Source organism: Zeus faber (assembly GCF_960531495.2).
Source record: "Zeus faber genome assembly, chromosome: 1".
Taxonomy (NCBI): Eukaryota; Metazoa; Chordata; class Actinopteri; order Zeiformes; family Zeidae; genus Zeus; species Zeus faber.
Window position 1 is genome coordinate 58057467 of NC_137193.1, and position 16629 is coordinate 58074095.

Genomic DNA, 16629 nt, shown 5'->3' on the forward strand with positions numbered 1-16629 from the left:
CAGCTTCTAAAACCCTGAGTAGAAACAGAAAGATGATGTGTCGTTGTGACACACACATCCATAGTTTGGAGTTTTTTTGGGATATATAAGTTCCGACACAAAGCAGACAGTAAATATTAATTGTGTAAAATATGTGGACGGGACGTCCCAACGAAGACCCACAACACCACAAACTTTATTATGAATTTAGATCTACTTGTCATATTGATCATGTTTTTGATTGTATTTTATTTTAGTGAAATGTTAAATAAAGTGGAAATTATTTGATTTCAAGTAGTAATATTTGAAATATTATTTATTTATTTGTTTTTAAAAGGCTGTTAACTGACGGGACTTATTATATTTTCAATAAAAAATATTATACATCTACATGCCTTGATGATTTTATTTTTTATACAGCCTGCCTATCAATTGTTTTTAAGCTCAATAAACAGGTAATATTTGACCGGAATCTCTCTCTATTAATTGTGAAACTGTACAATTCTTTATTATATACTGTATATATAGAGTACACAGTATATTTATATAATACAATATGTCGAATCCGTATGCATCCACTTTGTGGCTAAAATAAAGGCAATTTCCTCAATGGTATAATAAAGTGGCAGCTAAGATAAATCCATCTAATCTAAGGATGTGAGGAAAGTGCCAGTTTGTGTACTTACTGTATGAGTGTTTGATTAATACAGAACTCTTCAACACACACTAACAGTTGAGACATGGATTTCTAGACACTGTGTCATTTGAAATATATTTCAATAAATTTCAATGCATTAAAACACAACTGTGTGAAAAAAAAAAGAAAAAGGAAAAAAAAGACAATGTGCTGAAAACCATGAACAGGGTATCCATTTTAATCAGATCATTTTCACCTCATGCTTGAGAGCGGCTTTCATTTATATGCATTGTGTATGTTTGTGTGTTACCTGTGTGTCCGTGCAGCGGGGAGTGGGGTCTGGGCAGGGTGGGAGAAGTGCTGGACGTCACGATCAGACTCTTCCTGTTGCTTGTCCGACAGCTGGGGGAGCGGGAGAAGACATTCGATTAGTCTCAAGTGAGGCAACGGCGCTCGATTGTTTGTCCTCGTTTCAGTTCTGGATTTGACTTCAACAGTTCAAAAATAAAAAAAATAAAACATTTTATTGTGAATTATGTGGGAATGAATTACCTTCAAGGAGCGTTGCAATGAACAGCACATAGGCTTTCGAACACTAATTTACACAAAACCTTTGGAGGTGTTGAACAGATCAGCCCCAAGCACACACACACACACACACACACACACACACACACACACACACCAGCCAAACTACACACTGAACTGATACTTATATATGTATAGAAAAAAAAATAGCTGAAGTTGAAATATGATTGTGTGTACGTGTGTGTGTGTGTGTGTGTGTGTGGCTGTGTCTATGTTTCATGGTACCATGCATTTACTGTTAAAGTGTTTGCACACAGAAATTGCTGTCCACTGAGGTGAGAACAGTGAAAAACAGTGTCCTTGACGAGAGTCCTCCCAAGGAGAATAATGAAACGGAGCGAGCTTGGCATCAGAAACCCCAAATGCAATCTGGGCACAACCATCACAGCTGGACCGTTGATGAACTTGTTAATGACCGACGATAGATCCTGATTTCATTCATTCTTTTGCCAAAAATAGGCTTTTGCTTCACCAGAGGCAGCTCGCATTTGAAAACCACAAGTTAAAAAAACCAAAAACAAATCCATCTGTGAGTGCACAGACCTGGCACGCTGCAGTGCCGACGACGACACATTACGTTAGAAAGAGAGACGCACGTTAGGTGGCAATTTTCACGCGCGTGACAAAAAGACAGACGCGTGCGTGCGCACACACACATCAACAGCCTTGTGGGCGCCTTGTCTAACTAAATCACCTATAGAGCACGAGAGCGCGCGCGCACCCACCCACCCACCCACCCACCCACCCACCCACCCACCCACACACACACACACACACACACACACACACACACACACACACACACACACACACACACACACACACACACACACACACACACCTCCCAGGGGATCCAACATGCCAGCAGGAGCAGACCAAGGAAAACATAACACGCTGTTCTGGCTCTGTCAGAGAGGGTGCATGCTTGCGCGTGCATGCATGTGTGGTAAAGACAGAACAGCTAATGCACCGCCAACAGAGCTTAAGCGTAGAGGAAGCTGGCACCCGTGTTTTCTCTGTCAGCCACATGGACAGGCTGTTGTTAAGATGTCTGCCGGGTGGACGCTTTGTCTCCCATGGAGAAACCAACTATCCTGTTATTTAAATCCTAAATCACTCAATTGTCTCGCTCTCTCTTAATCCGCGTCCATCCTCCTCTCTGTCATTTTGCCACCTCGCTCTCTTATTCTATCTGGGACCAGAAGCCAGGACAGGTCACTCTGAGTATCATCATGATGTGTCAGTTATTTCCATCTCTCCATCGTTGCCAGCTGCTTCGTTTCACTACTGCTTCCCATGCTCCCTCCCTTTTCCATGACCAGTCTGCGTCAACGCCTCTCTCTGACACCCTTCTCTTCCTGCCAAAGCTCCATCCCTGGTCCTGGTCTCTGCTGAGGCCTTACAGCTGATCTTCTGTGTGTGTGTGTGTGTTTGTTTGTTTTACTATCCTGTACTTGTGAGGACCGGTCTGCGAATTGACTATTTCTTTGGTTAAGAAGTGCACCAGAAACAACAGTCTTCACTAACCAGATATATCTACTTGGATCTCATTTTGATACCAGTACAAGATATGTGTGTGTGTGTGTGTGTGTGTGTGTGTGTGTGTGTGTGTGTGTGTGTGTGTGTGTGTGGATAGAACAGGGATCAAAGCATGAGGTGTCTGCAACTTAAATAAAACACAATGAGCTAAATAATTTTTTACAGAGATACAGATAATAAGCATTCAGCATTTCTTCTAATCTGTGCTGTAGGCTTGGGCCGATTTACAATTAAATCTTCAATCAAGATTGACATTGATGACAGACGTTTACTTATTTTTATTTTTTATTCACCAAGATATATCAGAGAATTGAAATGGTGTAAGTGCAGTTTACTGTGTTCTGAAACTGGAGTGGAGAGGGAAAGAGAGAGAGGGTGAGAGCGAAGGAGAGGGAGAGAGGGAGGGGACAGAGGCGCTCCCCCTCTCTGCTTAGAGCTGTCAAGTAAACATTGGTGATCGGGTCTAACCTCCCGTCTAGTTCCGTACAGAGACTTTGAGGGGCAGGTGTTCAAAGAAAATATAAAGCAAATGGACCCCCAGCTCCGGTTCTAGGCATTTTGCCGCTCTGGGCAAACGGAGCAACACAGCAGATGCACCGAGGTCCATGAGGTGTTCCTCATCAACATATCTTGCCCAGACAATCCGCTACCTCATTACCCATAAAAAAAAAACAACTAAAAAAGAAACGCACCTGATACTGTAAGAAGGGGTCCATGGCAGGTGCTCAAACAGTGGTGCACGCCGGCTCCAGTGCCTGTCTTTTTATTTTAGATGTATTCATTTTTTTTTGTTTCCTACATGTATGAAACAACATTTTTAAACACAACTGAGTTAAGGGACTTACTTGGTCCTTAGATTGGAATTTTTGCACAAATGACCAAGCCTACTGTGCTGTGTATACTTTACATTTTTGCAGCCATGATAAATGCATAAAATGGCAACAAAGTAGTATTTAATTTGTTTTGAGTTCTTTCATCTAACATTCATCAACGGTCTAGGAGCCTCTCACTGTGACTGATAGCCTCGTCTCCTTTTGTTACTACCTTTATAACCTATAACCTTTATATCTAAAAAAGATCCTTTAGCTACTGTGTGTGTGTGTGTGTGTGTGTGTGTGTGTGTGTGTGTGTGTGTGTGTGTGTGTGTGTGTGTGTGTGTGTGTGTGTGTGTGTGTAAAAGCCAGATTAACAAGAATGGGGGGAGGGCGGGGGCATGTGGTAGCTGGTTCAGGGTTCAAAGGAAAGACAGTTTTGACAGCTTAAAAAAAATGAAAAAAGGAAAAGATTGAATTGAACATGTGCAGAAAGGATTTAAAATGAGGCTGTGTCTGTTTGTTTGTATGGTGTGTTCCACATCAAGGCAAGGAGATAATATTTAACATGGCAGGTCATCTTACACACAAGGTGGACCGCCACTACGCTCATAACACTGCAGAAGGTGCACATTCCAACAGATGGCAGGAGATTTGGGCTAGTCCAGCTATCACACACACACACTATGAATATCATGTTAACATATGAACTATACACACACACAGAGCGAGAGAGAGAGAGAGAGAGAGAGAGAGAGAGAGAGAGAGAGAGAGAGAGAGAGAGAGAGAGAAGACCTATGGGGCCGGTGTGAGATAGAGATGTCAGTTTGATAACTTCATCCTTGCAGGTTGGAGTGATCTGGTCTTAATCAGCTCTACCAAACGATGCAATGCGATTGCCGAGCATTCGGCACGTCAGAACCACAGCGGCATAATCACCCCAAGCAGATGTGAAGGGCCAATTAGCTCGGCACACACACTCTGGGCCAAGCCACACCCGCAAAGCACTGGGAGCAAGGGGGCTGGAGAGGGATCTGTGTGTGTGTGCCAGCCTTGGCCTGGATCCTGTATTAAAGCTCTCGGTATCATTACAGATTTAGTCTCCCTCCTCCCTACAGTCCTTTCAGGAGCATCACACCGACCCGAGTCCAAGAAATTACAGAAGATTAGGGGTAAAGAAGCCTGAGCAATCAACCTCCCCTATGGGTTGGAGACACTGTCGCCTGGGTCTTTCTGACCAGGACGGTTCTATCATTCTGGGTAAAAGAAGAGAGCAGGAGGGAGAGTTTCAGCAGCAGATTGCTCCACACACACACACACACACACACACACACACACACACACACACACACACACACACACACACACACACACACACACACACACACACACACACACACACACACACACACACATAGAGATCTCTGGCTAAACTCATTTCCCACAGTCCACTCAATAAAGCCACCACAGGAAATCAATGTTGGAGCTTGTGTGTGTTCTCTCTCCTTCACACACCAGTTATATCCGCTCACATGTCACAAACAGCGGCAAGTGTATGTGGGTAGCCATTTGCAGATATTGGCCAAGATCTGCTACCACACAGTACGATTCAATACAGTAGCCCATGATCAATATTTGATGAACATACAAAACAAATCATGACCCTGATAAATACCGCCAAATTGAGATTCATATGCTGATTTTATTTAATGTTATATAGAGAAAATATAATATGCACACCTGCAGGTTACTGGGAAAAAAAAAAGAAAAAAAAGTTGAGCAAGGCTTCTACACACCCGCTCTGATAAAATATAAATGCTTTGGCCCAGAGACCTTCATTAGAGCAGCAGGCCCTCCATCAGTGTAGCTATTAATCCAGATTTTGCAAGGGGACGGTGTGCAGCGGTTTCACTCATTGAAATATCAAGCTGTATGTAACATGATGGTGAAATTGAATTTTTAAGTTGGAAAAAAGGGCCCCTTGGTATTTGGCAGATATTTAGGTAACTATGAAAGCTAAGTCACCAGATCTAGTTATTCCTTTACATCCAAATGCACACTGGTTTGCACCATACACAACTATTTTAGCAGAGGATGAGAAGTATTAATTGGCTGCTAGGATTTGAAAGAGATTCTGTGATATTGAATATCATTGTATGTATGACTATTTAAGATGATATTTTCAGAATATTTTCACAAATTCAGGAAGACATGCAGACATCGTAATTGCCTCTAAGCCCTAGTGGAATTTGAGAAGACGAGCAGAATTTGAGACTTAAGACATAAAAAAAAAAAAAAAAAAAAGAAAAAGGTAAAATATAGAAGCACTTCAGAAGAATTTTTGACAGGGTGGTTTGAACGCTTGCTATTTATAAATGGACAGCTCCCTCTTACACCCTGCGACTAAATCCTTTCCTGAGTGCAGGTGATGTATCACCGTTGGTTTTATCAATTCAATTCACAGCGCCGCGCAACCATTTGGCCCTGTTGCTATGTGAAGGTCTCTTAACCTCCATCTCCCCCTTACTGGGAAACAACACCACCACCATCAAGACAACCTCCAACCGGAAGTAGTGACAAGGGGGTAGAAGAAGGGGGGTGTTAAAATGTGTCGGCATGTGGCAGAAACCCCTGTTATTACACAGGAGGAAGAAAATTGCTGTTCTTAACTGATACTAACTAAGTACACCCTCCACCTCCCTCTTGTCTCTCTCTCTCTCTCTCCCCCTCTCTCTCTCTCTCTGTTGTTCACCACTTTTGGCTTTCACTTTCCCTTAGAGACCAATGGGTGGGTGGGGTGGGGTGGGGGGCAGGGGTAGAGGAAGGAAAATGAAAGCACTAGGCACAGCCACATGCACATTGTCGTCAAATTGTGCCTCACACATCAGACTGACATTACAACTGCGCAAACCCAGCGTAGTTGTCTGAAAGTGGATCGGAACAAGTACAAATATGCACTACATTCGTTTGAGGGAACATGACAAGAGTGCAAATGGTGCGTGCATGCACACACACGCGCGCACACACGCACACACACGCGTGCGCGCACACGCACACACACACACACACACACACACACACACACACACACACACACACACACACACACACACACACACAATCATACAGCAAGCCTCCCTTTAGACTCTCACAAGACATTCGGCAAATCGAGTTAGTTGACCTTCATGTTGAAGCAACTCCTGCAGAGCGTCCAGGACAAGATAAAAGACAAGAGGAAAGGAGAGGTAAACAAGGGTGAGGGGTAGACAGAAAAGAGAGTGCGGCATAAAAACGTCAAACAGAAGAGACGAATCTGGAGAAAAACAACAACAAACTCTACTTACAGCCTTTAAAACAACCTGAACCACGGTGTCAACGAGAACAAGAAACAGGAACAAAAAAAATTAAAAGACGATCAATGAGAAAACGTATTGACAGAAGGTCGTCACAAGCTGGATGGGCAGATGAAGAAACGGAGCGATGGAGAGATGGAAATCAAAGTGAGAGTCTACCTCTTGGAGCGCCGCAGCATGCTTCTCTCCGGCAGTGAGAAATTGGAGAGCACCGTCCAGAAGGAATCAGACATGCTCAGCCCGCTAGCGCAGAGACGGGACCATACCGTGGCTCTCAACAGCGACAGGGGAGAAGACAGGAGTGGGTGGAGGAGAGGCAGAGGGAGAGAGGAGAGGAGTGGGAGGAGGAGAGGAGAGGAACGGGTGAGGAGAACAGGGGAGAAGCAGAGGAAGGGATGAGGCGGGCACTGGCGGTGGGGAACTGGCTTCCACCTGTCACACAGGCTACTGTTATGTCAGCGTGTCAGCTCTCCCCTCCCTGCCTCCTCGCTCTCTCCCTCCGCCTCAACCCCTTCGCTCTCCGGCTCGGCAGCGCCCCCTCCCTTTCAAACTCTCCCCTCTTCTTCTGTTTCTCACCCTGTGTTCTGTGTGCGGTTTGTCTTCAAAATCGTATACACAAGGGAAAGGGTGAGGAAAGAGAGAGAAGGAAGAGGAAGAAAACAGGATCCAGCTTTTCCACCGCCCGTCGTCATTCACGCTCATCAAGGCTCGAGGGCAGCGAGTCAGCTTGTGCCGATTCAGAATCTGAACATTCTGGTCCGAAATCCTCCATCGCTTTCTGAGACATTGAAGGCTTGTAGATTAAGGCTTTATGCTTTGGGGATTATTTTATCAACGACAAAGGAAAAAATAAATAGTTGGAATTCTAAAAAGCAGAAACATGCAGGTTTGCAACAAGGTACAGGGTTAAATATTGATCCAAATGCAGACAAGAAGCCTCTTCAGTGATGCAATGCTTGACATTTGATAAAATTGCACAAACCAGACCATCAACCGTCACACAGCTGATTGGACGACAGTCAATTCAATCGTCCAGGTGCAGCTTGACAGCAGATGAAACAACAACAGCGCTCCCAAGGTGTAAATACTACATGGGCTCCATTAGATATAGTGCCCTGTCGAGTCCAGAGGCCGCAAAGTGCTTCACAATTTTTGCCTCACATTCACGCAAGGCACCAACCTACCAGACAACCCCCGTCTACCTCCTACCTCCCCCTCCGCCAAAAACACAAACAAACAATGAGACTGACACCCCTACCAGTCTGGCATTTTCTTTTTAACTTTAGATATAAATGTTAGCCTTGGCGGGACCATCAGGACACTGACCGAAGCATTACGAGGCACCTTTATAGCAGCACGCATTTTTCCTCACAGAGATAAAACACTAAATAGAACGTCCTTCAGATGCGTGCAATGCAGTGAAATGATTCGTGGTGGGACAAAATATCGATACTGGAATATATTGCGGTACAAGGTTATCGATACACTGCCGCCAAATATTGATATTTTTATTAAAATGTGGTGGCGCTCTAAACTGGTGGTGTAACGAAACATAGATGATCCCATAGATGACACCGCAGTGCAGTGATAAAATACCTAATTCCAGCTTTTTGCCATTTTTAGGGGTATTTTTTCTTCTTACGTTACACAGATATCGTGATGTATCATAGAAGAATTTTCTTGAAATGTATGGAGTATGGCAGAATCGCTGCATGGTAAGACCATCGTTATCTTGGGCGACGTATCGTGAGTCACTCTGATTCCCAACTCTAGAAATGATCTGTTAATGTAGTTCAGTACATCAATTTCCTTGATTTGACTGGAGAATCCCTGTAACTCAGCATCAAATTCAGCAGGCTCAATAATGCTGTGATCATGATTAAGTGAATAACCGATAGCCTTTTCAGTGTGCAACTCCAAGATTTCCACTAGCGTCATTTGTCCCCAGAAACGTTCTCGGCAAAGGCAGGCACGTAGACACCCACACACATTACAAGTGATGTTCACCTCTGACTTTGACTTTTCAGTGCTGTGGTCTTGATAAAACAAGGCAAACCAGAGTCACACAGACTTGTGGTTGACACCACTTGTTCAACACAAAATCTCTATACACTCACTTTAAGGTCAACCAACCAACCAACCAACCACCCCCACCCACACACACACACACACACACACACACACACACACACACACACTCTTTCATTAAAACGATTTGAACGATAGTTTGTGCATCCCGTAGTGCTTATAGTCTTACCTCCAGAGGAAAGGGTTTCCTCCCTGGTGGGCCGGGGCAGAGAGAGGACCATCACAGAGGGGAGGTGAGGGACACGAGAGGAGGGACGTGGAAGGATAAAAAGAGGTGGGGGACAGCAGGTGATGGAGGAGGCTGCTGTTGCCGTGGCAACGCAGTTGTGCGGGTGACCAGATTCTGCCCGGGTCGGTTGGGTTGGAGGAGTGGAAGAAGTTGGAGATGTAGAGGAGAAAAGAGGGGTGGAAGGGAAACACTAGTGAGGCTAGGAGGATGGATGGCGAGAGACGAGACAGCTGATGGGGGGAGGGGGGGAGGGTAACTCAAAGTGCTGAAAGAGTAGGGAATTGACTTTGTTTTAAATCAAAATCAACCTCAAATATTTTCACTGTCATTTCCGACAAGGCCTAGAATTCAATTAAGGCATTGGAGCAGGTTTTTTTTGTGGTCTTCTAAATTTGAAAACACATGCTTGTTACCATGATCTTCTATCAGCTGTTATTTCTTGAGGTTTGTTTTTTTTCCCCCTCATACAGCCCAACGAGGCAATCCAGAAATGTAGGGACTAGAACCCTTGAAGACAAACAGATTCAGACTCAACGACACTGCTCTGCTTCCTGCCTGCCTAAATGTGTCGGTGTGAGAGTGTGTCTGGCATACGCAGCACGGTTAGAAGCCACTTGGTCTTTGAATGAAGAGGCATTTAGCTGGCATTGACTGGTAGGGCAAACGGGGTAAGGCTCTACTGGGCGAGCATATGGGTTCAGTCTGTACATACTTCAACTCCTACGGGGGGGTGGCCGAGACCACCTGCTGGGGCTCTGTGTGTGTGTGTGTGTGTGTGTGTGTGTGCATGCGCGTGTGTGGGTGCGTGAGTACATTGTGTGGCTAAGACCACCTGCTGGGGCTCTGTGTGTGTGAGAGTACATTGAAAGCCTTTTTCAGAGCTGCGTGTTAGCGCTCATGGTGTGTGTAAAAAGGAGGCAGCCTGACAGTGAGGCTGGGCAGATATGGCATCGATATAATATCTACATTGTTATACTGTGAGACTACATATCATCTGGGATTTTGATTATTGCGATATCATTAAATTTCGACTTTTAAGGCGGCATTACAGTAATGTAATGCAATTTACTGTTAAAGGTTATCATTATCAATGTGTTTTAAGAAAAATATTGTGACATTTGATTTTGTCATTATTGCCCCGTCCTACTTTGCATCTCTAACGAACACTGCTCCTTGCTGCCCCCTGGAGGTAGATGACTGCGATGGGAGAAACGCAGAGGTTGAATTTCACTCGGCATGTGTGTGTGTTAATCTCTCTCTCTCTCTCTCTCTCTCTCTCTCTCTCTCTCTCTCTCTCTCTCTCTCTCTCTCTCTCTCTCTCTCTCTCGGCCTTTGTGTGGTGTTTCTGTGACTTGCGGGTGTAGGTGTGTGTGTTAATGAAAGCTGAGTCCCTCCCTTCCCTGCCAGGCTATATTTGTAACGACAGGAAGACAAACTAGTGAGACAATGCAGACCACTCCAGCCCTTTCCCCATCTCTCTGTTAAATTAAAAGCCCAAGTTCAATGGTGGCAAAAACATTTTGCAATGATTAAAATATGTATGTTTATGGTGATTCACACAGACCATAAAATGGTCATGTTTACTCTCTTGCCTGACCCTACAAATATCAATATGAAAAAATATTTTTCATCATCGTCACATTTGACAATCAGCCTGAACCCACTTCAGTTTTGGCTTGTTCACAATTAAAGCACTGGGGAAGAAATGGAGGTAGAATTTACTGAAGGTGAAAGCGGAGCTATGGGGAAATAGTTGTGACTTTACAAAGTAAGACAACAACCATAAACTATTATCTGTAAACTATATTGAAAGGCAGTGGTTGCACAGCGCTGGCGATCCCGTGATATAAGTTTGGTTAGTTTCCATGCCTCAAATCCAATTTTCTTAAAACATTTTAAGGTCATAGCCCAAAGAGAGAGGGAGAAAGACACACACACACACACACACACACACACACACACACACACACACACACACACACACACACACACACACACACACACACACACACACACACACACACACACACACACACACACACACACACACACACACACACACACACACACACACAAACAAAACTTTAAACTGCCACACCCACAGCAAAACTCTTACTGGAGTCGTAGGTTTTGGCCCCCGGCTCTGTCTTTCCTCCTCTTCATCTTGTTTCCCGGGACAAAGAGTCACTGGTAATCTTTAATAATCCATTGGGCGGTGACCGCTCATCTGTCCTTCAATGCCGTGCTGGCCAATGGCCGACTTCATGGTCATACAGTGCCACGATGTGAACCCTTTGTATGAGTCAATGGATCACTTTTATATCATACAGGCTCCTTAAGCTACATCAGTCCCTGCTGTCAGCTGTACACACATACAGGGGTGGACACAAACACATGCAGGTGTGCTAGGTATCTAGGGTACAGTGTTCTTTCAATGGCAAGTGTGGACATGCTGAGTTGTAAACCCCCGAAATGTCTCTAATCACACACGACTGATGTTAGCAAGACCAGCCACGTTCATGCAAAACCTGCCATTAGCCAAGACAGTAAATATAGCTTGACACAAGTCAGCCAAATTCTCTGTCCTGTTTTTCCGTCTCACTTGTTAAGCACAGACACACTATAAATAACGCAAATGGAAACTACCAAAAAAAAAAAAAAAAAAAAAAAAAAGTTTTTACTTTCAGTTTTTGAGCTTGCCCCTTCTTTCTCTCAGTCGAAAATGATCCACTGCTGTGTCTCAAAAATCCAAATGAACCAAGCGCGCAGATATGAAAGAAAAGCCAAACTCTCGGCCGCCAGGTTATTCCAGATATCCATCCATTAGTTATGAAGTTCCAGCGATTCTCCAACTCTCTTTTCCTTCACTCACAAACTAAAAATGTTAAAACAAGCTTAAAGTGAAGATAGCCATCCCAGTTACTGTCCTCTTAATCCATCTGGAGGCTGAGAGAGGGCTTCCAGACACCGTGTGCCAGGGAATGGAGCTCTATCCCTGGGTCAGTCTGCTAGGTTAATCCCCTCACTTCCTGGAAATCTCAGCCTATCTGGCTGCTGTGTAGGGACTGTCCAGTGTTAGCGGCAGCACTGCCTCTGCCTCTGCCTCTTTACTGCCCTTACGGGCACAAAGGGGGAGGGAGAGAGGGAGGGGGATGTAGAGAGAGATGTAGCGGGGGAGCGCTGCTTTTTTTTTTTTAAATGCTTTTTATCCAAAGTGACATCAACCTACAATAGTCAGCGGTAGTTGAACTGACTGTATATAAGCATAGATTGAATAATTTAATAACATTACAGAGCGAGAACACAAAAGGCACACACGGGACATTCTCCTAATATCACAAGACTATGTGGGAGGTGCAGCTGTCCACCCTCCGCCCTCATCTCTCTCTGTGCCACGAACCCTTTGCGCCAATCGCCCTGCGTTCTTTTCCCGGAAGTCTGAGAGACTGCAACGTACCTGCAGCTCAAATGCCACAATGCTAATTCATAGACAATGGACTGGATCACAGCGGGCTTACGCGCAGACAAAGCCGTGTCAACTGAAACAATTTATGAACACACACACACACACACACACACACACACACACACACACACACACACACACACACACACACACACACACACACACACACACCCCACTTCTGTTGCGAAGCAGTGATTACTTAACTGAGGCAGATACAGTAATAGGACACGAGCACGTTGCTATACCCCAATCTAGAAACGATGACGTGTGTGTGCATGCTGGAGGATATGTGGCAAACAGAGAGTAGAGCGAAGAGTCGTGTGTGTGTGTGTCGGGAGAGGAGGGGAGGGGGCGGGGCAAAAGTGAACCACAGTAAATATTGACGATAAATGGAAGCTTGGGTACGGGGCCAAGCAACCTAAACACTGGCCATGAGGTGTCTGCCCCCGGCCAGGCCAGAGAGACGGAGATGCCAAGTAAATTCAGCCAGGCTGCAAAACCGCCGCCAGCAAAAAGCACAGCCGGGAATCTCACACACACCAACAATAATTCATACGCCCGCACGCATGCACACCAAGAGCTTAATGGTGATATTAGTTGACATAGAGTTCAACTCCGCAAAAAAAAAAAATCAGCTCTGCCTGGCGGTTGAGGTAGGAAAGATAAGGTTTGAGCGTCGTTTCTTTGTTTAAGCTTGGAGTCCGGCCACAGTTCATATTTGCCATCACCCCCAGATAGAGGTGTGTAGTGACACTGGCTTAAAATCCCACTGAAATTTGGATGGAAACACAGTATACCTGTGGAATCTACTATCTTAGTTTTTCTTTTTTTTTTCTGGACCACCATTGTGTGCGATGCCTTTGCACCTCTCAATCAAAACAGCAGCACTGTCGACTGTTACACAATATCATAATCTTTCTTAAACTACATTTAGTTATCCGGCTCAAGTCAGCTTACTACACCGCACACACACACACACACACACACACACACACACACATATATATATAAATAGGCCTTCATCTATCTATAGTGGGGGGCTCAGCTGTTCTGGCGAGACACACATATTATTATTTGGCCTATCAACTTTGGCCTTTAACCCTTCAATAGGAGCTTTTGCTCGACGACTTATTTTTGCTCCAGAGATGTGCAGCTGCCGTAAAATTATTATGAACGGTGATTTTTGTGAAAAAATCTTTAACATAATACCATAATCAATTACAACTGTTTTTTCAATGTTATGAAACATGGCTTTACATAAGCTATTCTGTGTGTGTGTGTGTGCGCGTGTGTCCAAGGCCAGATGCCTATGTCAGTCAAGGCAAAGGGAGAACTCCCTCAAAAGGGTTAGCAAGAGCCATGTACTAAACATATTGTCCAACAGAGATGATGACAGTAGGTTGCCAGTGTCACCACAGTGGGCCAGTTTTTGAGATCCATTTAAGGAATGCTACCTTGAGAAGGCTTGCATATAAGTGCCTAGTACATGAGTGGCACAGATGCATTGTGGGGAGGTCCCACTGCATTCAAGTGAGTCCTCTCCCATGCCAGGCCCATAGGGCTAAGCAGTTTAACAAGCACTTGAAGATGGAAAATGTCCCCCTGGGCTCAGGATACCAGCATAGTGGGCAGGGCCATTGTTAGCTAGAGAAGTGCAATGACTTCTGTCAGCCAATAGCTTCTCACCCATACAGGGCTATCAGTATCAGGTGCATTCCCCTCTCCTGTAATCTCGCGGGTATTGGCGATATCAGGGTGAGTGGAGGGAGGGAATGCATACAGCAGGAGTCTTGGCCACTTGTCTGCTCGTGCATCTTTTTCACAAGGCTGCCATGTGGGATCATCACCAACAAACAACATTAAACCCAACAGAGAGACAGCTAAAAAGAAGCACATCTTTCGATACAGAATATGGCTACGCATAACAGGAATTTATCTTTTTTTTTCTATTGAAAGAAAGGCTCGAAATGATATGCATTTCAGGGAATTTTCTATTTGAGAAAAGACCTGAGCAAGAGAGCCGATGTTTATTATCACTCAAATACACTCAATTGGCCATAACTCCCAAATCCCAAATCAGAACTAATCATCTATATAAAATTGCAATGTGCTTGCAGAGCATCTGGGGATTCAGTGAGAGAACAAAAGGCAGGAGCACATACCTGTATATTTAGCTGCGGTATGCATATCTCAGAAACCTTCTCTGATTAACAGGAATGTGAAGGTAACCATCCTTTGAGTAAAGCGATGTGAACCAAGTGCTTCAGCTGTAATCGTCATCACAAAGTGAACCCACTCTAAAGCACAAAAAAATGTCCATAGCTCGAGGTTCCTATTGTAAGGGCTTACAGCACAAGCTTGAGTATGGAAAGTGAATTGGCAACGTTGTTTTTGTACTTCGCATGCAAATACATGGGGTGTGAGTACAACCAGAGTATATTCTCTTTATAACTTTACAAAAATGCTTTCTGCGGGTCCAGGCTCTGGCACTACAAACTATGTGGGAACGCTCAGCAGCCTCAATAATGTAGCAGTGAGACAACTTTCGCTCACAGGCTGGGTGGGCAAGTATGTTCAATCAAACAGTCTTTGGAGGCCTGATGAACCAATCCTGGTTCCTGTCCCCCTGCTCACCTGCACAGGAAGCGGGGCTGGTGGACCACCCTGAGCGCACCACCCTGCACACTGGACTAGGGACCCTGGGTTCTGCATTTCTGCTTGACATGGAGTGGCAATCTGAAAAACTGGTCACTTGGGAATCCTAAACATCTATTCCTTGGCTAGTCGGGATACAGTCTGGCCATGTGAGTGACGGGCTCCTGCTTTGGGGGCAAAGATTGGAAACAGATGACGTCATGATGAGCTTCTTGTCCAGCTGAAAATGAGAGCATGAGAGGTCCACCAAGGAATCGAAAGAGAGCAATCGCTTCTCTCTTTAATATCCAGTCCGTTAAACTCTTTCATATCCAGGGTTGGTCACAGGTCATAGCACCGTATCTGTGCTCAGTTCATTGCAGCGCTCCTTTCATTAGGTTCTCAATACAGAGGAAATGAGACACTTCTCCAAACAATGAGGTAAAGGGTCAATCCTCCACACAAGAGCTAGGAAGAATGGTTACTTACAAACTGCCCCTCCGTGGAAGGCTCAGCTCCTTCTGAAAAGAGAAAGAAAGGAGAACAAGTCAATTATCAGGAGTGCACACTTTAAGGGACAACCTAGTACAAAGATGAATAAGTTCTTTACAATAGGAAATGATTCCATTTTAAAGCAATGAGAGCTGTGTATATCCACCCCCCACAATCTATGTCTTAAAAGCTTTGTTTTTGGTGGACATGTAATACCACAACTTTAACAGCTGGTGTCACTGTGACACCAGCAATGTCACAGCAGTGACTAATACCGTTTGAATTTCTTTCAGTAAAAATGTTCTGATCCTTCTATTAAAGGTCTATTCCACAAAGTCCAATAAGCCCAGACACCTGGGAGCGGTGGGAACAACCTTGTGCAAGGTGTAAAAAACATTAATTACTATAGTTCAAATGAGGGATAAGGGGTTAGCGAGTTCGGCACCAGAATGCATTACATTACTTTGTTCAAAATGACTTCCTGGTACATCACAATGCATTGGTTATAAAAAACAAAACAGTTTCAAGCCAGATTACTTTCCAACTCCTCATGTTATTTCCTTGAACATAAATACATAAATAGATTGTGGCAATCAGTCCTGTTTTAATTTTATTACACTGACACCAGTGCAATAAACATCATGGCTGGGCTGACTGTCACCGTGCACTGATAAGGAGTGAGCAGGGTGATTCTGGTGGTGCATTCATCCAAATGTGCGGGGGGAAAAAGGAACCCCGGCAGGCTCAACAAGCCACCACAGGGAGGTGCGGTGAGCCCCGCCATCTCTTTACAAGACAAGCAGTCATGAGGG

At 44.6% G+C, this 16629-nt stretch overlaps 1 protein-coding gene across 1 annotated transcript in view; it reads right to left on the reverse strand.

Moving 5' to 3' along the window:
- mast2 (microtubule associated serine/threonine kinase 2) overlaps window positions 1–16629 on the reverse strand; it is a 157593-nt gene that overhangs the window by 39452 nt on the left and 101512 nt on the right. The window contains exons 4-6 of the mRNA XM_080006553.1: window positions 15815–15846; window positions 9166–9339; window positions 927–1018 (exon numbers count right to left, since the gene is read on the reverse strand). Coding sequence (XP_079862679.1) covers window positions 927–1018; window positions 9166–9339; window positions 15815–15846 — 298 coding nt within the window. The remainder of the gene's footprint in view (window positions 1–926; window positions 1019–9165; window positions 9340–15814; window positions 15847–16629) is intronic.